The following is a 25,263-nucleotide window of genomic DNA, read 5'->3' as shown; positions in this document are numbered from 1 at the left end:
CAAAGCTAGACAGCTAGTGAACGACGCCTTAATAATCAGACTTCTTCCTTTTTCATCTGATTTATTAATAAAATGGCCTCAAATCACTGTCCTCTTTAGACCGTAGTGAAACTACAAAAAAAAAAGTACACAAGCATTGCATTAGCAACAACGTTAGCTTAGCACGCTATACAGGTTCACTAAACATAAACAAAAAGCGTCTCCAAAAAATAGAACATTTCGCTTACTAACATAATATGTACATTCTTTACAACAACCATACTTACGGACAAATCTTGTCCAAGGATCATATAAGCACAACATTACAACGTAGGCGTCAGCCAGAGACGTCGTGCAGCCATATTGAACTGGCAAGAAAGCAATAAACCATGTCGCAAAGCGATCACAAGAGTTCGCTGTTAGACAGCACAAAAAACCTTGCTGTAAAACTTACCAAAAGGCAGAATACTGTCTGAGCGGGACATGTGCGTTAATTGCGTCAAATATTTTAACGTGATTAATTAAAAAAATTAATTACCGCGCGTTAATGCGATAATTTTGACAGCCCTAATTAAAACTTTTAAATATAAGGTCTTTCAGAATTTTTTTTTTCCCAGGATAAAATGGATTTTACACTATTTTTGTAAAGCAACTTCAGAAATTACATTTGCAATACAACAGGTTTCCCTTTTAAGAGGACCTCGTCAAGGTGGTAGGTGGGTGATTGTCAAGTTGGCCACTTTAACTGTAAAGTGCTTGCAATTGGCAGTGAACGTTTAAAAAACAGCCACAAAATGGCAGTAGTTTACCATTAATTACCACAAAATAAAAAAGCTACACATGAACATTTCCCTTGGTAATTGTTTTTTTCTAATCACATTACAAGAAGTATACAAAACACATGTTAATCCTTTTTTAGCTATTGAATACATTTCTTTTAATCAGATAGAGAAAATCCATACTCTTATTTAAGCAAGAAAAACATTTAAATATACCAGGAGGTGTTTTACTAACACCTACATTATAATTTGCCTATCACCATGCCATGTTATTTAGATCAGCGTTACCCCGCACTTGTTCCAATAATAGACAGTGTCAACAGTGTTGTGTATCTGAGAGTGATGGTGAATCTACGACTCCGGTTTATCCATGCTAAGGCTAGTGCACCTGCCAATACCCCATTGAACATGGCTAACTCTTGAGTTAGAACTGTGAAATTCACATTCTTTCGAAAGGCAAACCGTGCAGAAATACATTATTGCATCTAACACATTTTAATTGGAGAAATTGGCAACTTACTTTGAAATGTTAAGCAGGTCCACTGCCTTCGCATGACCCATAAACTGCGACCCAAAGTATCTGGATGTGACTTGGTCGCCGATCCAATACCTCAAATGCTGGTCCAACTGTTTGGACTTCGTTGTCTTGTTGAGGCTTTCGTCGAACATAACAACTAAGGCATCTGAGCAGTTCCTTGCGTTAGCACACGCTACTGTGCAGGGCCGGAGTGGGACTCATTTTCAGCCCTGGAGTTTCGTGCCACAGACCGGCCCTCTTTATGTCATGACCTACGTTATTAAAATATTGTAATAATAATCGTGCTGTCAAGCGATTAGTTTTTTAAAATCGCGACTAATCGCATGCTGTCAATAGTAAACTTGCGATTTTTTAAAATGCATAAATTATATATTTCAATTTTTAAATACACCTATTAGCACAGGAGTTCATCAAATTTAAGCCTCATTAGAAACAACAAAAGAGTTTTCCTTTACACTTGTAAAGATGAATCAAATATGAATTTTCCCCAAATAACTTGTAAAAAGGGAGGCACGGAGGAAGAGCATGTCTACTGACAGTTCTGAGATCAAGGGCTCAAGCGCAGGTTCTGTGTTAAGTTACCATTTTATTTTTGGGGTACTAGCTATAATTTTATCTTATATTAGACTGACTTTTTAAAGAATGAGGAACCTTTTGCAGGTGTTTTGAATTCCACATGTGGCAAGCTTGTACAAAACTGAAGCTTTTCATCATATTCATTTTCTTTTGGTTTGCGGTAGATGCAAATTGACTGATTCAATTTTTTTGGTTTAATCTACCAAAATAAAACAACTTTTACTTGATATTCAAAATTTTGTGGGCATACTGTATATAGTTTAAATAAATAAAAAAATAATGTAAGATATCATTATTTATGAGTGTTTTCATTTTATTCATGACATAAAAATTACCGCAGTAAATTAAATGTGAAAGATTGAATGATTGATTGAAAGAATAATTGAACTCACCAAAACGGCTGTCTCCCAATGCACTTGTACAGTTCAGACACCTGTGCATTTCAGGGTAGTTCACGGCACGCTCATCAGTCCACCTTAGAGTGCAATGTTTTGGGTTAAAATGCCTAATTTATGTTTTGCCTGAGAACGTGGATTTCACCCCAATCCTCCGTCTTTGTGCCCAAAAATAGTGCCTGGAGCCTCCATGGTGGAAGTTTTAGTGGTGCTCTCATTAAAATTATTTCATTCTGCATGTTCATTTACGGTTTATCGCTGTACTTTTATCCAAACATGCTCAAAAACAACGATAATGGGTCGCGCCAACAGTCAGACGGGTTCACGCTCGTCATGCTGCTTCAACGGGCCCCATTTCGGCCAAAAAACCCAAAATTAAGTTTTTCCAGAATCAAGTCAACAGGATGATATCATGATACTCTTTCCCAGAGGCAGAGCTGGCGGCATTGGAGAATGGGAACCTGTTGCGGGGTATCGAATTTCAAACTACGGAATGCTAGAAGGGCCACAATTTATCGCGCAAAGCGGGGTTGCGTGATGCCGTTAGTAAATAGTTTAACTGAAAGCTTCGTTAAAAATGTGTATTACGACCGGCCCAAACATCAGGCCGGCCCACCGGGAACTGTCCCGGTTCTCCCGATTGGCCACTCCGGGCCTGGTACTGTGCGATTGCCTGCTGTTGTGATTTTGATGCTAATGATGCTAGCGGCGCGCACGCAGTGCATCGTAAAAATTCTACGAGTCATCTTCGTTATGGATTAAAAAAAAAAAGCTTCGTTACGGATATAATTAAGGTTGCACTTAGATGTTCTTGAAAATTAAAACCACGGTGAAAAAATTCCAGACTTACGACGGCTAATTTAATACTTTTAATACCTTTAATAATGGAAAACTAAATTCAATGCTTTTTTAATACTTGTAATAACCCGCGGGTACCCTGCAGAGGATAAGTCTCACAGTGCGTTATTTTTAATATTACAAAAATATCAGTATCGGAAAAATGATATGAAAATATCAGCTCGGACGTCAACATTTCTGTATCGGGACACCTCTAATGGATACTATGCAGTAGGCCTCCCCAAAGGCTAAACTTGTATCTTAAAGCAAGAATATAATGTATCCTTCAAGCAGTAATTTTGCCTGGTTGAAGAGCACATACAGCAATTGCTATACTGTATAAATAATAGCGCCTTGTCCAACAGAAGCAATCTGGAGAAATAAATGATTACTGCAAAAATAATTCATACACATTCAAAAGAAAGAAGTGTTTGAAATGTGTCATAATAAACTTGGAATTCAAGACCGAATACAAGCATGCATGTGATATAGCCGGCAGTGAGCCCGAGAGTCACTTCACAAGACTGCTTTCACACGGATTTACCGTGTGCGTGTCAATCCTTCATGCCGTTTGTCAGAAAACATAAGGAAAACTAGGCCTGCAAGCAGGACTGAACGGGCCCTCGCAGTTTGGCGCAACTCGGACGCCACGCAAACTCGGACGGCATGCAGGTCGGGGTGGTGGCAGACAGCCCCCCTCTACATCTTCCAAGTTATGACTGTTCAAAATATGTGGAGAGAGAAAATGATGACAGTCATAATCACTTTCCTTTTGGACCCTTCTGCTTTACCCAAACCTCAATAATTTTCATCAGCCATCTCAACACGTCTTAAGGCTTCCCTTATGCAGGTTTGAGGTTGATTGATTTTTTTTTTCCCCTTAGAGAAGGAGTGTGTCCCGTAAAAAAGTGCATTTCCTGTTCCCACTAGGAGGCGCCAGGCACAATTGGTAATATTTCAATCCAGTCCTGTTCAGGCTGGGATACCTCACACACATGCCGGATTTAAAAGAGATTGAAGGTTGTCTGAGGGAGTTATCAGTCATTATCCGAATTTGTCGTTTAGCCGAAAAAATGGACGACTTTGGCACCTCGCCTAGGTCAGGCCCGTGAATGAAAACACACCATTTTGATAAATTAAGATTTCATATGTCTCATGAACAGTCTCGCAAATTTTGAGGATGATCAAACTAATTCCCTCCGTGCCAAGGTCTCAAATGTGCACACTGTAAATCGATAAAAATTTCACATTCAATCCAAAATACCTGATTTCCTGTGGGATTTGGAATGTGTGTGCAAGAGACTTTTTGGAGCAGTTTTGCACAAGGTTTTGACTCTCCGAATTTCATCACTCTATGTTAAAAAAACCTAAATGGAGAGGCCTTTTTGAAAAATTTAAGGGGGTGCCACTGAGCCATTTTGTTACATTTTTTCGTAACATTGCAAGATTATCGAACGTTATCCAAAGCTGCATGTATGTGCAAATTTTGGTGAGTTTTTGTGCATATTCAAGCCTCCAAATGTAAACTGTTACTGTGAACCCATGAAAATTTCACATTCGATCCAAAATACCCGATTTCCCTTTGGATTTGGAATATGGGTGCAAGAGACTTTTTGGAGCAGTTTTGTATAAGGTATCTACTCCCCAAATTTCCTCGCTCTATGTTGAAAAAACCTAATAGGAAAGGCCTTTTTTAAAACTTCTTTCTGTCGCCACTAGTTGACACTGTAGAGTTGATGCAAATGACCCCTACAAGAACCTTCAGGGTATGACTCTCAACAAACACGGGAAGTTTGGCGCAGATATGTTGTATATCTGCCGAGTTATGATTGTTCAAAGTTTTGGGCGAGAAAAATTGTTGACGGTCATTTTCACTTCCAGTTTGGACCTTTCCGCTTCAACGAAAACTCAATATTTTTCATCAGGCACCTGAACACATGTCTTGAGGCTCCCGTAAAACAGGTTTGAGGTCACCAGATTTTTTTCCCTTGGAGGAGGAGCCTGTCTCGTAAAAAAAGGCATTTCCTGTTCTCACTAGGGGGCGCTAGGCCTAATGAGTAATGTTTCAATGCACTCCTGTTAAGGGTGGGATACAGCACATACATGCCAGATATGAAAAAGATTGAACGTTGTGTCAAGGAACTATTAGTCATTTACTGAATTTGTCATTTTGCTGAAAAAATGGCCGACTTTGGCACCACGCCCAGGTCAGACCCGTGAATGAAAACGCACCATTTTAAAAACTTAAGATCTCATATGTCTCATGAACAGTCTCACCAATTTTGAAGATGATCCAACTAACTCCCTCGGCGATAAGGTCTCAAATGTGCACCCAGTAAATCGATAAAAATTTCATATTCGATCCAAAATAACCGATTTCCTGCTGGGTTTGGAATATGGGTGCCAATGCTTTTTTGGAGCGGTTTTGGACAAGGTATAGACTCCCGAAATTTCATTGCTCTATGCTGACGGACCCTAATGTTATAGGCGAATTTTAAAATTTCAAGGGGGCGCCACTGAGCCATTTTGTTACATTCTTTTGCAACGTTACAAAATTATCGAAATTTACAATTTTCCGCACGCAGGTGCAAATTTTGGTGACTTTTCGTGCATGTTCAGGCCTCCAAATTGGCCGTTTTCATTTGCCCTGGGAAAAAAAAAAAAAAAAAATCCTTTGCAAAACAATAGGGCCTTCGCACGCTTAGTGCTCGGGCCCTAATAAGTCAAAACAACTCAGAGAGAGTTTTATCTTTTGAAGTGTTTGCGCTCGGTGAGCATTACCGTTTCCTGTTTTTTTCGAGCTCATCTATTGGTTGTTGGCTGTGTGATCTCACGCAAAGACTGAAAGACTTGTGATGATATCGAATAAGTTTGGTATTCAGGGCAGGGAAAAGACCGTCCAAAGACGGCATAGACTACCATCTCACACCTAACGATTGAGCGCTCGGCAGGGAACGTGCTATGACTCCAAAAAGACCCCACAAAGACTCAAAAGACTCCTCCTTTCTTCCAGGCTTTAGTCTGAGACTGTGAAAGTCTTAAGTGTGAGCCGAGCAAAACTTATGAATAGAAAAGAGAAATAGCTGTGTCAGAGCAGCATTTCACACTTGCCTGACACAAATGATCAAAATAACCATCAATAATAAGCTATGGCTAGAAATCTTGCTTAAATTTACCATGATGTTTTGATCAAATCGTCAAGTACTCACGCTGAAGTGATGGCCCGGTAGCGCTCCTGGCCAGCCGTATCCCAGATCTGGGCCTTCACAGTTTTGCCATCAACCTGTATGCTGCGCGTGGCGAATTCAACTCCAATGGTGCTCTTACTTTCCAGGTTGAACTCATTGCGAGTGAAACGTGATAGCAAGTTACTCTTTCCAACGCCTGAGTCACCAATGAGGACCACTATAATTGAGAAAAAATAGGATTAATGCATAACTGTGGAGGGAAGAATAGTTGTACTCTCTACTTGTGCATTATCTCCTAGATGTTTCTTGATTGTAACACTAGAGTAGCTTTCAATAAGAGACAAATGTGTCTCGGCCCATAAGAATCATTCTGATATACTTAACTGTATTTACCACACTAATAGGTACATCTTGACTGTAATGTAGCATAATTTAAAAGCTCTGTCAAAGATTTTGCCTTATTTTAACCAACAGAGAAATAATACTCTCCAGTCTGTTTTAAGGATGTTGGTGTTTAATTTTATTAGTCAGTTGTATGGTTCTAAAAATGTGGTTGCTTTGGTCCTGAGTCTGACTTACATTTTGCACAGTTCTACACGCTGCTTGTCAGCATTCTGAAAGCACTGGTATAGGTGCCTTTTAAAAGTGGATCGCTGGGAGACCCAATGCGGTATAATTGTAGTACACATTTTATTATATTAATCTTTTCCTTGTATTGTGGTGTTGTAATATGGTCTTTGAATTTTTTAATAAAAGATATCTAATGGTTGGAAGAAAAAAAAAACAGTGGCGTACAAGCTGACTTAGCTCTTTTTCTGTTTTGCCTCTCTTGTAGCGGCATATGAACTAACAATAATTGAATTATAGGAATAAGCAGAAGTGGGTAGTAACGCGTTAATTTACTCCGTTACATTAACTTGAGTAACCTTTTGAGAAAAATGTACTTCTTAGAGGAGTTTTACAACACAATACTTTTCTACTTTTACTTGAGTAGATATGTGAAGAAATACTACTCTTACGCGGCTACTTTGGGCTACACTAGAGTCGTTTTTTCCCCCCTCTTAATTCTACAAACTATATTGACTTTATTTTTGCCAGAGATGCCGACAGAGGTTGTCTCACTTTCACCAATGAGACGTTGCAATGACCACATGCTCCATTATACCAAAGGTAACAAGGTTTTTTTCTCCATCAAAGGACGCTCATGCTCTTTGGACGGGTGACAGTATTTTTTGTTTGTTTTTTCCACCAGGAAATTAGATTTCAGTCCAAATTTGATAACTCGAATGTGCAAAAAGGGAGGAAAACGAAATAAAACCAACTCCAAAAGTGGTTAGAAATACTGTATCACATTCTTGAACGAATACTTTTTTACTTGTACTTGAGTAAATTTTTGGATGACTATTTTTGCTTGAATAATATTTGAAAGCAATGCTACTCTTCCTTGATACTTTTTTTGGGCTACTCTACCCACCTCTCGGTCAATTAAGTTTTCCGAATTCGCTACAGCACTAAATACTAAAGATATAGTCTCTATAAATACATATATGGTTATTGATGGTTAATGAAAATCAAACAAAATAAGTAAAAAGCTTTCTTCAAAACTGGCTAGGGACTAAAAATTGAATTAGATCGTTTAGGCTGGTGTCACTGTGCGTGGGCCGTGATTTTTTCAGTGGAAGATATACAGGATTTGGAAGACTTTATTAAGATTTACTTGGAAGATCTGTTATTTTTTAAACGGGTGATCAGGGTTTAGTTATTTACATGCCACGAATATAAATATGCATATTAGTAAACGAAGATTTTCCATGAAAGTTTCGCAACACGGCGGAAAACGTGTTTTCGCCTCCTTTGAATACAGAAAGAAAAAAAACACAGATGCTGAATACAGTTTAATTACTACCTGTAAATTATTTAGTTAATGATTGAAGTCATTGAATATGAAGGCCGAAAATGAACAAATGGCTTCCTGTTGACGTTTGATGACCTCATTAAAACAAAATGTCATGGAAAACTGTTCAATGTATTTGTTCATGAACTTGGCACGATACTGTACAATGCATTTAGTTCAAAATATGTCTCTAAAAATGTATATCTTTGATAGGCTACAGCTTGTGGACTGGCTGTTTTTTCTGCTGGTGGCTGACCAAGCCATGAAGATAATGTAATAACGGTTAGTGTTAGGCGTGTCCGCTAGTCCGCACCCTGCACGACGAGCAGGCCCAGCATTTTAAGATCACACTTACTTTCAAGCTTAAAACCCAAGACCTGTATTGAGGGGTTAACGCTTTCGTGCCGTGTGGTTTAATCAAACTACTTGACATTTGTTAGCAAACACTAGCGGAAAGCAATCTAGAGCACAAAGGTATGGCGGGCAGCTAAGTTTAGCTTGACAGCTAACAGAAAGCAGGACACGCAAAAAAAAAAAGTAATTTTACCTTTGAACAAATAATCGTATTCGTCATCTCTGGTGCCCATTGCTTTAGAAAAATAATCGCGAGTCCAAGATTGAGCTCGTTTCAATCACGAGAAACGATCTACTATCTTTTATTCTCCCAAAAAGGTATACTGTTTAGAAGCCGTACTTCCGTAATTTCTTCTTCTACTAGGAAAATTGCATGTACGCGGCACACATTCTACCGAGTTACGCTTTTAGCGGCCAATAATACAAAGTACAAGAGTCATTTCCTTGTGTGCAGTACCTCAGTTTAAAAAAAAAATCGGAATGACAATGACAATACATTATTTAAAAAGCACTGCTGATAGGTATGTGCCGGTATGATTTCTGACGGTATGATAACCTTAGGCCAAAGTATTACGGTTTAACGGTATTGCAATTACAGCTCTAAAATGTGTTACCTTTGAGATAACTGAGTTTAAACAAAAATAAATAAATTCATAAATAAATAAAACTTTTTTTCCATTGAACAGGATTTTTATTTTTCAAAAGATATTACCAAATTTGAGAATAAGTATAATGTTAACTTAAAATAAATTGGAAAAAAATAAGAAAACATAACTAAAATATTCGAAATAAAATTAAAATAAATGCCGTCCTTGAGGTGAGCCTGAACCCACAGCCACAGCTCAACATTATTACCATCAGAACAAAAATAATTTAAGTATTTTCCATGAAAAGCATGTGTGTATGACTCGTATCTAGGGCTGTCCCAAAAGACTAATTTCCTCCCGATTAGTCAGCCGACTATTTTTATGATTAATCGACTAATCTAATAATTTTTTTTTTTTTTTTTTACTAATTTAATAATGAATTTTTTTTTTAAGCTTATTAATTCACAAAAACATGTTGGAACACCTAAATTCTTATTAACGTATAAATAAATAACATAAATATCAATAATAAATCGCAAACAATGAGGTCAAATGCTGCTGGCATTAACTAGTGCAAAAGAAATGTAAACGGAAACACTGTGACTTCACCTTTTTAACAGGAGTCAAAACAGTTCTTAATCTTTTTGTGGTATGTCTATATTGCTCTAAATGTTAAAATGAATTGCAATGGGCCTCATGTCCCGGACAATCATTTTCAGAATACTTTGTGTGAGTTCAGATGCTGTTTCTGGTGTGCATTTTTTGGGGAGGGGAAGAACTGTTCAACTTTTGTTTGTTTTAACCTGAAAATAGATAAAGCAGAGGGCACAATGAACTATTACCACAATTATTTTTGAATGAAAGGCACGTAGTCATAGTAACAAAAATGAAATATATAGTATTAATTTCATAGTATACTGTACTACTTACTATATGTATATACCCAATAATACTTTATAATATAAAGTAACTAACATTAGTCCAGTCATGGATTATAGTATGCAGGCCAGTGTTTTGTTTCCGTATATATTTTTATTATATTATGTATATACAGGATATATACTGTATATATATACTGTATATATATACTGTATGTATGTATGTATATATATATATATATATATATATATATATATATATATATATATATATATATATATATATATATATATATATATACACACACATACATATATATATATATATATATATATATATATATACAGCATATATTTATTTGTATTTTTTTCCCCAAGTGGGAGATTCCATGATCCAAATAAATACAATCTGCATGCTGTGCACAGAGATGTCGAGATCAACAGCTTTCGGGAGCAGCATCAGAGTAGGTTAAAAACGTAAAGTACGTGGGGAAAAAACTTATAAATAATACAAACATAAATAATAAATAAAACAACAGTTTGAAATAAATACAATATGGCCCTCAAATTGTACTCAGATTTTTTTTGGAGTGTTAGCGACTGATATGTAAACTTAATAAAGTTAGTTACCAAGAGTCGCCGTCCTCATCTGATGAATTTTAAGCACCCCCCCCAACCATCTCCTGTGTGTTTTCTCCCAACACTTGATGATGATGAAGACCATGCACCGTATCATCAGTATGTATGAATGTGCTGCCGTCAAGCGAATGTTTTATTTAAGTAGAAAATGGTGATTGCTCTAAGACTGCAAAGGAAGCTTAGCTTCCACCAAAAAGTCAAAAAATAAGTGAATAAATGTATACTGTGATGTCTACGCTGTTGACTATACAGTGATCCCTCATTTTTCGCAGTTAATGGGGACCAGAACCCGCTGCGTTAAGTAAAAAACTGCGAAGTCGTGCACCCCCCCAATTTTTTTTTTTTTTTTTGGGGGGGGGGGGGGGTGTTCAATGTATTTATTCAAATTTAGCATTGGAAAGAGAGATATATATAAGACATCTTTATTCACATTTTCCCCCCAAAGTATAATAAAAAAATTTAATTGTATATATATATTTGAATAATGTTTTTTAAGCAATCCAAATGTAATAATTATGATACATTTTCAACATGTTACTGTCCCACCAAATTATTTTTAAACAAGAATATAGTACTGAAATAGAAAAATGTTTGGCTTTATTTAATGCTTCATTGTCCACTCAAACTTCTGACTTACACACAATGAGTTGCCACAGCAACTGTTAAACAAGTTAAAGGATGATTGACGCATGCCACCCTTTGAAGTCCACGGTTCTGGCAAGATCAAATCCAAACATTTGTCAACATCATTAACTTTAATAAGCAACTCCAGTGCACGAAATGACGAACAAAGAGCAGGGAGGGAGGGAGGGCTTGAGCGAGGGTGAGACTACGCAATTGGCTCGGGACAGCTCATCTATATATATATGTTTTATTATTTTAAAAAAATCCAAGATGGACTGAGGGCTTGAAGTTTGAAGTGCGAAGTAGCAAAGGATCAATATTATATGTATTACAACGCGCTCAACTTTTGTTCAGAATTAGCTTCTTATCACTAGTTCGCGTAGCTTCACAGTCCTTTATACAGTGTGGACGCTAGGCTGCTGTGAGTCTCTAGAGTTGAGAGCGCATTGTTCCACTTCAGCCATTGGCTAAAGGCTGGGTTGATCCTGTCCATTGGATTCTTTGCATCTCAGGGTCTATGTTCTGTGGGTGGGGCTCGGCTGGCCCGAACGCTCTGCTTCTCTGCATGAAGATTGGATGATCTGTCTGAGGCTGAATCCCTTTTTGATTGACAGCGAAATGAGCGAATCAGCAATCTTGTTGTTTTCACATCCATGGTAGGCTTTTTTTAATTTTCCTTCTGTTGTTCTGAGTTTAACCTGAGAGTTTCTAAGGGTACTGTATTTTGCAAAAATAACTTTTTCTACGGTGTGGCCTATCATCCACACGCATGCGGACATTTTGGGCATCGAAAACCAGGGTTCTTAATAACTCCAACCATAGTGAAGATATGCAAATTCCTCGTTCATATGGACGCCGATAACCAAAGATTTAGCTGTGCAAATGTCACTGTTTGCGACAAACTTTGTTCTGTCGTCACACATAAGACCAATGTTTACATTTGGAGTCAACTAGAAGTGGGTCATAATGCGTTACATGTACTCCGTTGCATTTACTTGAGTAACTATTTGAGAAACATGTACTTCTAAGAGTAGATTTACTAAGCTTTTACTTGAGTAGATTTGTGAAGAAAAAAACGCTACTTTTACTCCGTTACATTGGGCTACACAAGAGTGTTTACATTTTTCCTCTTTATTCTACATATTAGATGTATTTTTTTTGCCAGCAATGCCAAGAGCAGCTCAACCAATTTCACCGATGAGACGTCGCAACAATAATCACATGACTCCATTACACCAATCTGACGGAAGCTTGCCGTTTTATGATCACGCCAGCCTTTTTAATCACGTAGCGTCTTCAAAGCACCGTAAAAAATGAAGTATTTGACATAGAGTGCTGCCCTCAACATGACTCGAAAGCACGGATTTAAACCTCTCTCCCAGTTTTTATTTGGGACAAACTGACCACGGAAATACAGAGATATGATCCTTTTTAATCTCATAATAGTACTATGAAGGAATTATTCACTATTCAAATTAGGACATATTTTCTCCACTAGAGGGCACTCATGCTCTTTGGACAAATAATGCTTCATTTCTGTCTTTTTTTTCCTCTTGCTGGAATTCAATGATTTTATTTTTTTTGTATTTCTTTGGCTTAATATGGTTGTGTAATGGGTTATTGTACCAATTCTGTTGTATATGTATATCTAACTTTATAAAATATATATTTTTTAAAACCTTCGTAGTGGGTTTTGATGTAATTATGTAGACGGGTGGTTTTTCTACCATTTACTTACAAACTCTTACATTGATCCATATTGAAGAACACATGCGGAGGACGAGATTACGTAAATTATTTTTCACGCATTGCTATGAATGTACTTAAAAATGAATGAATTGTTGTTGGCTGTGGATGCTTTTTTTTTTCTACAAATGTGATAGTGTAAATCAGTATCACATCATAGTGTAATCATTTTTTTCCCGCGCATATGAGGGCAGGATCCTTGGTTTAAAAAAAATAAAAAATAAAAAACCTGCTGGTGTAGACATGGCCTAAATTGGCTTAAAAATTAAAATCTGGGCACTTTCAACAACAATTGTTGTGTAAACCTTGTTAAATTGCATCCAAAGTTATAAAAAAAAAAGTTATATTCATTATACCGAGTGTACCTTTAAACTGCAAATCTGTCTGTCGGTCAATCAATCAATCAATGAATGAATCAATCAATCAATCAATCAATCAATCAATCAATCAATCAATCTCCTCACTTATCTACTGGTGACGCAGCATCAGGAAAAAGTTGGGGTTCAGTATCTTGCTCAAGGATACTAAGACAAGGTCACCAGAGCAGGAAATCGGACCCACAACCTCTGTGTTGGGGAGCAAGTACTCTTCAAATGAGCCACACTGCCCCATGTGTTACAAACATGTCAAATATTACACAACGTCATATAAAAACTCAAAAATTCATAGACTAGCAATAGATCAAACAATAATCACATCATTCTTTGTATTTTGAATAATTTACTGAGACAAAACAATAGCTCCAAACATTTCAAACATCAGTAAGGTGTTGAAAGACAAACCCCACAACAACTGCAGTATTCATGCTGGACTGGATCTACGATATCATTTCATCATCTCCTCCTAGCTCATCCTGCTTTTCTTCAGAGGGCTCACCGCTGAGAAGCACACAAGCACACATACTTTTATAATGTGTGAGTAAATGTTGATATTTCACATCTGACCACCGGTGTCTGATCTGGAAAACAAGAGAAATAATGGAGTGATATTGCCCTAACGCCCACATCGGTGACACCACCACGTCCATCTTGATATACAGTATGAGGATAGTTTGACATAAAAAAGACAACACTAACGCTAACAATCTAAAACACGCTTTTTTTGCTCAAAATTATCCATTTACGTATTCACGGGGGGAAAGTGTCAGGTGTTCACATATTAATGTACTGATTGGCCAGGACAAGATCTTTGTTCCCTGCAATCAACTGCCTTACCTGGATTTGTGTTTCCACAAAATAGAAATTGAATTTTAATTTAATTTTATCGTGAAACCTGGATGTGTAAAACATTGTTTATCAGCTTGAACTTCTGAACACCCCCTAATGTCTATTGTTACAAATTAATTCCAGGACATTGACATTTTTCTTTTGGCGCTTGATAAACAGTGGGGCACAAGCGCACTAGGCTCAAAGAGTTAACACCTTTATTGTTCCTGACTACCACGCATTTCTGTAAAAACCTTACAGTCGGGGTTTTATTAGTGCGTTAATGTTTACAATTTTCATTGTTGAAACTCTGTCTTAAACTGCTGTGGGCAGGACAGAACCAGTTTATTTAACCTGGAAGGCAAAATAATCCAAAAACTGTTTGCAAAATAAGAGAATTTGCACCATAAAGTACAGTACAGGGAGTCCTTGTGTTACGATGCATTCGAGCGAAGACGTTTCAACTTCACGACACCTGTGCTTCATGTGGCATTTGGTCCCCAACTAGTGCCTAGTGCAGTGTTTTTCAACCTTTTCTGAGTCAAGGCACGTTTTTACATTGGAAAATTTTTTTGCGACACACCACAATCTAGAAATGTTCCAAAATGAATTTCTGTAAAGTATATTTAATTATAATTTCTCAATATTTATACTTATTCAGTGTAGTGTTTGATGGAACGTGAAACACAATGGAGTAGGTTTTGTCTCATCGCCGGTGAAAGTAAATCTGAACGAAATATAGCTTTCACTGTATTGCTTTGCCTTTGAGCTCTCCGTCTTCACTTTCTTTTTACCACGACTCATACTAAGGCCTTCATCTGAGCCAGAATCTTGTCCAGGGGTCAGTTTGGATTTCAAAGTTGTCCATTTTAAAAACTTATCCATGCACAAGGAAGGTTCTCTGCTCAGAATTATAGCCATCAGCCACCTTGCTGTCCGCGACAATGTGGACCCCAGCACGTCCTACTGTACATCATTTGATTAGACTCGTCAATTGACCGATTTACATGAAAGTATCCATTTTAGCCATATGAACGTCAATCCTCCCCCTGCGTTTTATTCCAACACATTGTCATGTACAGCAAGGTGGCTGATGGTTAAAAAGTCGAGCAGTTCTTGAATGAGACATGAGTATTAACTCGCTTGCCTGCACCTACTCCTTCCTTCCAACTGCAACTCCCCCCGACGACATCCACGCGCTGTTAACAAGGCTAAATATGCTGGCTTGTTCCCAAACGGAGACTCAAGAGTTCTTGTTGTACTGATGTTTACTGCAGTCTTGCTTTTAACCATAGACACATGGTTGAACTGGTGATACGAAGTGTTGTACAGTTGAATAAACGCACATTTGCAAAAATATAAAATACAAACGAAAATGTACATACCACTCTGGCCTGCTAATGAACAGACAGGGAAATTGATTTGACTTGTTAACCTTATTTGTAGGTTACGTTCAGCAACATGGCAGAGGTTAAGCTGCTTATGCTACACTGCTGCTGCATTAGACTTTACTTTCTTAGTTGAAAACAGGAAGCGACCTGATTCGACATGCGCTCACTGTAATTAAACTTATGAATTTCACCATCTTAAATGAACCTCTAACCAAATTATTAACAATATACTACCAAGAATTCCACAATGACAACAGGAAAACAAAAATAATACACACAAAAAATAACAAATTGCGCATCATGTAAAAATTCAATTAATTTTAGCAAGACAACAGCTCTGCTTAATGGCAGAACAAAAAAATTGCAGGGAAACTTGACAGCTGTTACACTGAGTGTCCTTCAAAATACCGCCAGCGGCCACCCTAACAATGTTATTTGAATTTAAAAAAAGCAATATTTGATCATTTTTCGCCGCGCACGTGACGATCTCTGACGGCACACTTGTTTGCTGTAGTACCCAGGTTGAAAAACACGGGCCTAGTACATGTCTTGTTTGTGCACCGGGGATGTCGTTGCCTTTTTCACCCTCCTTTTGTCACATTATGACCCCAAAGAAGAAAGCTGGATTTGCTGGCAAAGGTGATCCAGCCCAACGAAAAGCAATGACCATTGAAACGAAGCTTAATGTCACAAAAACATTGGAGAAAGTAGGGACACTGGCAAACATCGGTGAAGGTATGCTGCGTTCAGACCAAGTTAAACCGTTGTACGAAAAAGCCTGATCGGGCCCAAAAATTTTTTTGTGATGACACAGACCTTAATGTAACCAACAGTCAGTCGGTGCACATGCTTCCACAGAAAAACCTCCCACAGCCTCCCCTCTTTCTTCTTCATCCACCTCTCAGCAGTAATGGCAAGTACAGCATGTTATTTTTATATTTCTAAATGTATTGTAACACCTGCAGGGACAACGCCAACTTTGTTAGACCTTTCAACAGTTTATTTGCAACAGAAAGCACGGAACCGTAGCCAAAGCCGTAACCCACACCAACAAAACCAAAACAAAAGCCTTCGCGGTCCCCTCCCCGTCTCGTACCAGTCATTCATGCTGTGCGTTTAGGGATAGTATTTACAACACAAGACTCGCCTCATCAACATTGCAGCCGGAAAAATACATGCAACCCGATCCATTACAATACTTTTTTCAAGTATTTTGATTTAAATTTCAACTTCAACGGTTAAACCAGACTTGCGCGAATATTTTGGGTTACATCGCCAGGAACTCATTCATAACTCGAGTACTCACTGTCCATGTCTGAGCACAACAAATCCCAAACTTTGAAATTACTATGCAGGTAGTACTTCGATTTTGGAGCATGGGCACCACCAGGAGGAGGACATTATGTACCAGTACAACAGAAATGAAAGTACAACCACAAACCCATCATATTATAGCAACATCATTACCCATCTCCCTACAGATTGTCTAAATGCAAAGATATGTACTACTATATCCCACCTATTCCAGCCAAGTCTGCCAACTGGTCACTCCTCTTCCTCTCTTGTCCCAGCAAGAATCTTGACTTATATTCAGCTGACAATCCACGTCCTGTGTCCGAGCCTTTATCTGTCGAACCTCCTTTCTGGGGGGTTTGTGAAGGCAGGCCCAGGTTGTTCAAGTTAGTGTCTGAGCAGCCCAAACCTTGTGGCAACCGCTCGTTGTTTCCCCTCTCGACCCCACTGCTCCCTGATGGAGCTCGAGCCGTGCGAACTGTTAACACCACCTCCTGACTGGTTCTGTCATTCCACTGATCAGCTGTGGAAAATCTGTGAAGATGCAAGCTTTGGTCCGGCCTTTTCAGGTTGTGGTTGAAGCTGATCTTTCCACTTTCGGGGTCTAGACCCAACTGGACAGTCTGAGCTTCACAAGTTGAAGTAGCATTTCTAAATAGCTGAGAATGAGGAAAAAACCACATTTGTACACCTTACACTGTTACATCACACATAAGTTGTACTGCGAGAATACCTTGATGACCTTGCGCGGCACTTCTGGCAACATCTCCTCAATTTGCGTAAGGGTGGCAGCCAGTAGCCATTGCACAGAAGGCGCCCTTCTGAGCATGAGCTGTGCCACCAGAGGGTTAACGCAGGGGAAGTTCGACAAGCATTGCTCCTCCTGACGGATACAGAGGGAGGAGGGATATAAGCTCGTGACCAACTTGAAGAGTTTACATAGAGCTTACCTGTGACGACGTGACAGCCAGCCAATCTCGCTCCAGGTAATCGACGGGATCGGAATCGCTGGACATCAAGCTGAGGAAGCAGATCCGGTTGACCCACATGGCCACCTCTAATACCTCGGATGCCATCAGCACCTTCCATACAAGCACAGCAGTAACGATCTACTTTTGTACTACTTTTTTACTTCCTGATCTTGGTACCTTGACATCCAGGTCTTCCATCTTCAAGAGTACCAGTGATGAGTAGACTACCGCCAGGTTTCTAAAAGCTTTGCTGGAGAACCTGCACCAAGGGAGACATGTATGACTTCAGCAAATTTTTAACATATGTTGGATTAACATTTGCTACGCTATGATACACTCAGTATTCAAATGTTGGGAAAATTGGACTTTGGGGTGAAATTTCAGGATGAGCGCAAAATGCATAAGAACCTTCCCCTAAACCAGGGGTGTCCAGACAGGTCCTTCAGGGCTGTGCTGGGTACAGGTTTTTATTCCAACCAATTCAGCAAAGACAATTTAACCAATGAGGTTTCTGCTGAAACAAACAGCACTTGACTATGATCAATGATTTCTACCATATGTACTGTATGATATCAGATTGGTGAAAAAGGGTCCTATTCATGAAGTGGAATACATGAATAAATAAAAGTGAATACTACAGCATATTTGGGTTCAACCTGGTTGACGAGAGGGTAGCCATCCTCCATTTTCCAGAGTTGAGACGGCTCCTTACTATGGTTAGAGCTTATGCACCAAATAGCAGCTCAGAATAACAACTTTTTTTGGAGAACCTGGAGGGGGTGCTGGAAAGCGTCCCTTTGGAGGACTTCATTGTTGCTGCTGGGGGACTTAAATGCTCACATAGTCAATGACCTAGAGGGGAGTGATTCAGAGTAAAGCCCCCACTCGATCACAACTGAATGGTGTTCTATTATTGGACTTCTGTGCTCGTCGGGGATTGTCAAAAATTAACACCTTGTATTTAAAACACCAAGCATCAGGGTATCCATATGTGCACTTGGCACCAGTGCACCCTAAACCTCAGTAAATTGATTGACTTTGTAGTCGTGTCAATGAACTTGCAGCCGCATGTCTTGGACACCCAGCTGAGGAGTGGGGTGGCGCGCTCAACTGATCATCACATGGGGGTGAATTGGCTCTGATGGTGGGGTAAGATACCGATACAGTCTGGCAGCCCCAAACATTCTGTGAGAGTCTGCTGGGAGTGCTTGGTGGAGTCCCATTTCCGGCAGAGCATCACTCATCTCCGGGGTGAGACGGCGGGCACTGAGTCTGAGTGGACCGCTAGCCCCTCCATAGCCCATTGCTCAGGCAGCTGACCAGAGCTGCGGTTGTAAGCTGTTTGGGTGCCTGTCACAACGGCAATACAAGAACGAGAGGCAGTCAAGCTGAAGAAGGAATCCTATCAGGCCTGTGGGACTCTAGAGGTAACTGATGGGTCCTGGCTGGCCAAGAGGCTCTAGTAGTCGCTGAGGCAAAACCCGGCATTGGAGGAGTTCGGCGAGGCCATGAAGAATGACTTCCGTATGGCTTTAAAGTAATTTTAGTCCATCATTCGGCATCTCAGTAGGGGAAAGCAGCGGACCAACAGCACAGTGTATAGTGGGGATGGGGCACTGCTGACCTTGAACTAGGACATTGTGAGTCAGTGAGCCAGACTTTGAAGACCTGCTCAACTCCACCAACACACAATTCCATGAGGAAGCAGAGCCCATGGACTCTGAGGCAGACTCTCCTAACTTTAACTCTGGGGTTGAAGTGATTGAGGTGGTTTAAAAAACTCCTCGGTGACATGGCCCAGGGGAGGGATGAGATCTGGCTGGAGTTTCTAAAGGCTGTGGAAGTTGTGGAGATGTCTTGGTTGACCCACCCCTGCAACATCACGTGGACATCTGGACCAGTGCCTCTGAACCAGAGTAGTAGTCCCCCAGACCGTGTGTTCCACCTATAGGGGGCTCACACTCCTCAGCCTCTCTGGGAAGGTACATTCAGGGGTACTGGAGAGGACGGTCTGTCAGGAATTCGAATCTCTGATCCAGGAGGAGCAGTGTGGTTTTTGTACCGGCCGCGAAACAATGAATCAGTCCTATACCCTCAGCAGGGTTCTGGAGGGCCCCATGGGAGTTCATCCAACCAGTCTACATGTGTTTTGTGGAATTGGAGGTGTTCAACCGTGTCCATCAGTGACATTTAGGGGTGCTCTGGGAGTATGAGGCACCTGAACCCCTGATGAGGGTGGTTTGGTGCCTATACGACCAGTGTTGGAGTTTGGTCTGGTTGAATGGCTGTAAGTCAAGTTCGTTCCTGGTGATGGTTGTATTCTGCAAAGGCTGCCCCAAATTACAGATTCTCATCACTTTCATGAACAGGATATCGTTGTGCAGCCGAGGTGTTGAGGGTGTTTGGATTGGTGGCCTCCGTATTGCATCTCTGCTTTTTGCAGATGATTTTTTTTCTGGTGGCCTCATCAGGCCATGATATTCAATTCTAACTGGAATGGTTCGCAGTGGAGTGTGAAGCAGTTGGGATGAGAATCAGCACCTCCAAATCTGTAACCATGGTCGTCAGATGGGGAAAAAAGTGGAATGCCCTTTCTGGGTCAGGTCAAGAAGAGAAAGATGAGGTGGCTCGGGCATCTGGTTAGGATGCCTTTTGGATGCCTCCCTGCCTGGTCAGGTGCACATCCCACTAGGACAGGGGTCTGCAACCCTGGTCCTCGAGAGCTGCTATCCAGCTTGTACCATGTCTCCCTCCTTAAACACACATGGATCAAATAATCAGGATTGTTACAGTGCCTTGCAAAAGTATTCGGCCCACTTGAACCTTGCAACCTCTCGCCACATTTCAGGCTTCAAACATAAAGATATAAAATTTTAATTTTTTGTCAAGAATCAACAACAAGTGGGACACAATCGTGAAGTGGAACAAAATTTACTGGATAATTAAAACTTTTTTAACAAATAAAAAACTGAAAAGTGGGGCGTGCAATATTATTCGGCCCCCTTGCGTTAATACTTTGTAGCGCCACCTTTTGCTCCAATTACAGCTGCAAGTCGCTTGGGGTATGTTTCTATCAGTTTTGCACATCGAGAGACTGACATTCTTGCCCATTCTTCCTTACAAAACAGCTCGAGCTCAGGGAGGTTGGATGGAGAGTGTTTGTGAACAGCAGTCTTCAGCTCTTTCCACAGATTCTCGATTGGATTCAGGTTTGGACTTTGACTTGGCCATTCTAACACCTGGATACGTTTATTTTTTGAACCATTCCATTGTAGATTTGGCTTTATGTTTTGGATCATTGTCCTGTTGGAAGATAAATCTCCGTCCCAGTCTCAGGTCTTGTGCAGATACCAACAGGTTTTCTTCCAGAATGTTCCTGTATTTGGCTGCATCCATCTTCCCGTCAATTTTAACCATCTTCCCTGTCCCTGCTGAAGAAAAGCAGGCGCAAACCATGATGCTGCCACCACCATGTTTGACAGTGGGGATGGTGTGTTCAGGGTGATGAGCTGTGTTGCTTTTACGCCAAACATATCGTTTTGCATTATGGCCAAAAAGTTCAATTTTGGTTTCATCTGACCAGAGCACCTTCTTCCACATGTTTGGTGTGTCTCCCAGGTGGCTTGTGGCAAACTTTAAACGAGACTTTTTATGGATATCTTTGAGAAATGGCTTTCTTCTTGCCACTCTTCCATAAAGGCCAGATTTGTGCAGTGTACGACTGATTGTTGTCCCATGGACAGACTCTCCCACCTCAGCTGTAGATCTCTGCAGTTCATCCAGAGTGATCATGGGCCTCTTGGCTGCATCTCTGATCAGTTTTCTCCTTGTTTGAGAAGAAAGTTTGGAAGGACGGCCGGGTCTTGGTAGATTTGCAGTGGTCTGATGCTCCTCCCATTTCAATATGATGGCTTGCACAGTGCTCCTTGAGATGTTTAAAGCTTGGGAAATCTTTTTGTATCCAAATCCGGCTTTAAACTTCTCCACAACAGTATCTCGGACCTGCCTGGTGTGTTCCTTGGTTTTCATAATGCTCTCTGCACTTTAAACAGAACCCTGAGACTATCACAGAGCAGGTGCATTTATACGGAGACTTGATTACACACAGGTGGATTCTATTTATCATCATCGGTCATTTAGGACAACATTGGATCATTCAGAGATCCTCACTGAACTTCTGGAGTGAGTTTGCTGCACTGAAAGTAAAGGGGCCGAATAATATTGCACGCCCCACTTTTCAGTTTTTTATTTGTTAAAAAAGTTTAAATTATCGAATAAATGTTGTTCCACTTCACGATTGTGTCCCACTTGTTGTTGATTCTTGACAAAAAAATTAAATTTCATGTCTTTATGTTTGAAGCCTGAAATGTGGCGAAAGGTTGCAAGATTCAAGGGGGTATAATACTTTTGCAAGGCACTGTATCAGGTTCCTGCAGAGCTTGCTGATGAGCTGATCATTTGATTCAGGTGTATTAAATGCAGGGTTGCAGACCCCTTTACTAGGAGGAGGCATATGGATTGATCCAAGACACACTGGAAAGAGTTTCTCGACTGGCTAGGGAACACATCAGAATCCTTCCAGAAGAGCTAAACGACGTGGCTGGGAAAGCCTGTGCAACCCTGCTCAACGTACTGCCGTCATGATTCGATGTCAGATAAGCGGCAAAAAATGGATGGATGGATGGATGTTCACTTTCTGTTATTCCTAAAGAACTGAACAATGCAAAATAGTAACATACTAGCCGCTGCTTTGCTAATTTATAGATAGATTTTGACATGAGAACTGACCCTCCCCCCTTGCAGTCAGGGCAGTTAAGTATGATCCAACAGTAGTTGTATTGCAGTGCCAGAGCAATGAGCCTCCTGACAATCACTTCATAAGCTCGCTCCTTACACAGCTCGTCCTGATCCTACAAAACACAGAAAATAAGCGTGGAGGTAGGTTGCAATACTATAGAAGCTCAGTAGGTCGCGTGCTTGTGCACCTGAATAACAATGGCTGTGCTCTCATCAACTGTAATGACAGAGAAGGGATTGGTTATGCCCAGCAACTGCAGGGACATACAGTGGCGCCTTTCCAGCAGGGTTATATTAAACCTAAAACACAGAGGGAGACCAAAAATAATCTACTGCTTTTCAGGGTATTCCAACATAAAGGGACCAAGATGTGAAGTTTGACACCTGACCAAGGTGCGTGAAAAAGAATTACATATTTTGAATATAACACAACTATATAGCGTAAAGAAAAAAAAAGACTAACAAATAACCCTATCAGCAAGGGGTGTCCTAACTAGTCTTTAATGGCCGTTGTGGGTGCAGGCAATGTACTTCTTCCAACCGATACAGCACAGACAGTTTAACTAGTGTAGTTTCTAATGAAATAAGCAGTGCCTGATTGTAGTCCACTGATTTTACCAACTTGGATAAAAGTTGTCTTCTTGATAGTAGGGGTGTGACAAAATATCGAAATGGTGATATATCGTGATACTTTGCATCCTAAAAGGTTATCAATGCGCTTATGCAAAGAATCGAGATATCGTTTTTACAAGGTAATTATTATATTTTTCGTACCATGCAGGCATTTTAAAACATTGTGAAAAAAATCAATGGCGAAATTAGCCGCTCCATACCTCGTAATATTTACGTAAAATAACTGCCAACTGCCCGGTTTTCGCTTTTAACCAAGAATCAAGACTGTTTTACGTCCATATCTAAAAGGAATTCAGTGATTTAAGCATTTATTCACAAGAATTTTCAGCGAAAAAGCCATTGTGGCAGCCCCCTTATCATAACAAAGAGCTAACAGACTAGCATCATTCTTTGACATATTTACGTAAAGTAAATTCAAACTGGCCAGTTTTTTTGCTTTTAATCAAGAATCGCGACTGTTTTACGTCCATAAAGAATTCAGGGATTTAAGCATTTATTCACAAGAATTTCAATGTAAAAAGCTCTTTGTTGTGGACTTGTGGTTAGGCGGCGCCACAGTGAATGTAAAGACGAGCTGCAAATTCGACATATTTCAGTAAAATAAATGCTTCCTACATGGTTTGTTTTGCTTTGACAAAGAATCAAGACTGTTTTACGTCCATATCTATAAAGAATTCGGGGATTTAAGCATTTATTCACAATAATTTTCACCGGAAAAGCTTTGTTTACATCAGGGGGCTTCTTGCTACATTCGCTAACAGAATAGCATTGTACTTCGACATATTTACATGGAACAAACGCTAACTGCACGTTTTTTTTGTGTGTGCTTTTAACCAAGAATCGAGACTGTTTTACGTCCATATCTATAAAGAATTTGGGGATTTAAGCATTTAGTCACAAGAATATCCACCGGAAAAGCTCTGTTTACATCAGGGGGCTTCAAGCTACATTTACTAACAGAGTAGCATTGTACCTCGACAAATTTACATTAAAGAAAACGCTAACTGCACGTTTTTTTTTTTTTAATCTTAACCAAGATCAAGACTGTTTTAAATCCATATCTATAAAGAATTTGGGGATTTAAGCATTTATTCACAGGAATTTTCCACTGGGTCAGCTTTGACGGCCACGCCAACAATGCTGGCCACTAGGCCAGCCTTGAGCTCCCAGAGGGCACCTGGTCCATTCATTTCCAACAGCACATTCAACCAACACAAGTCATATCTCAATTCAGGGCTGTGTGGGCAGCTCCCAATGCCGTGGAGGAAGGACACAACACCATGCTACCCAAGGCCGGCCCAGTCTATACGCAGACTACGCAGCTGCTTAGAGCCCCTGACCACTAGGAGGCCCCCAATCTGGAAACCTCATTTCATACGTTGTTAACAGAGCATCGTGAATGATGTGGCACGTTTTGCCGTTGATCTATGCAAACACCCATTTTTTTGTCGTTACAATCTGGCAACCTGGGGAATGACGTTGAACCTGCTTTGCGATGATTGGTACTCAAACTTGCTTGGAAAATAGATGCACGAATTTGTCAAAGAGAATTTATCCTTCTGGAGCAGAGAAACGTAAGAAGAAGAAAATCTTAGAAGAAAAGAAACAACAGTATCAAGGTAATAGAGCATGTTGTTGATGTTGTTGTTGTTGTTGTGCAAGACACTTGAACGTCGTTGTCAGCCGAGCTTGTCAATATGTCGTACTGGTAATTGCCATTAGCCGCAGGGCGAAGGCCCGGAGCGAATCAAGTAAAGCCGAGCAAGTTGTCACCTGTCGGCAACGGCAAATGTATGGCTTCCGCTGATTGTTGTAAAACGAAATATTGGCATAATATGCATTTGGACTGGAGAGCGTAGATATAGTCATTTTATTTATATGGGACATTATTACCAAGTAGTATGCCAATCAGAAAAAGGTTTGGCGCCATTTACTGTAAGTACTGACAATCATTTGGGG

At 40.0% G+C, this 25,263-nt stretch overlaps 2 protein-coding genes across 6 annotated transcripts in view; both read right to left on the bottom strand.

Annotated features, from left to right (window-relative positions):
- Positions 1-8,906, bottom strand: part of LOC130917089 (ras-related protein Rab-11A) — a 55,184-nt gene extending 46,278 nt beyond the window's left edge. The window contains exons 1-2 of the mRNA XM_057838178.1: positions 8,734-8,906; positions 6,314-6,509 (exon numbers count right to left, since the gene is read on the bottom strand). Of these exons, the coding sequence (XP_057694161.1) occupies positions 6,314-6,509; positions 8,734-8,773 (236 nt within the window). The 5' untranslated portion in view covers positions 8,774-8,906. The remainder of the gene's footprint in view (positions 1-6,313; positions 6,510-8,733) is intronic.
- Positions 8,907-13,763: 4,857 nt separating this feature from the next.
- LOC130921047 (protein shortage in chiasmata 1 ortholog) overlaps positions 13,764-25,263 on the bottom strand; it is a 57,674-nt gene continuing 46,174 nt past the window's right edge. For 4 of the 5 annotated variants that reach the window (XM_057844667.1, XM_057844684.1, XM_057844700.1 and 1 more), the window contains 7 exons: positions 22,860-22,971; positions 22,663-22,784; positions 18,052-18,133; positions 17,854-17,985; positions 17,637-17,786; positions 17,130-17,562; positions 13,764-13,892 (listed from right to left, as the gene is read on the bottom strand). In XM_057844667.1, coding sequence (XP_057700650.1) covers positions 13,858-13,892; positions 17,130-17,562; positions 17,637-17,786; positions 17,854-17,985; positions 18,052-18,133; positions 22,663-22,784; positions 22,860-22,971 — 1,066 coding nt within the window. In that variant the 3' untranslated portion in view covers positions 13,764-13,857. The remainder of the gene's footprint in view (positions 13,893-17,129; positions 17,563-17,636; positions 17,787-17,853; positions 17,986-18,051; positions 18,134-22,662; positions 22,785-22,859; positions 22,972-25,263) is intronic. The other variant, XM_057844690.1, reaches the window with a different exon arrangement.

The sequence above is a fragment of the Corythoichthys intestinalis genome, chromosome 1, assembly GCF_030265065.1.
Source record: "Corythoichthys intestinalis isolate RoL2023-P3 chromosome 1, ASM3026506v1, whole genome shotgun sequence".
Classification (NCBI taxonomy): Eukaryota; Metazoa; Chordata; class Actinopteri; order Syngnathiformes; family Syngnathidae; genus Corythoichthys; species Corythoichthys intestinalis.
The sequence above is the reverse complement of the archived record's forward strand: the minus strand, read 5'-3'. Positions and strand labels throughout refer to the sequence as shown.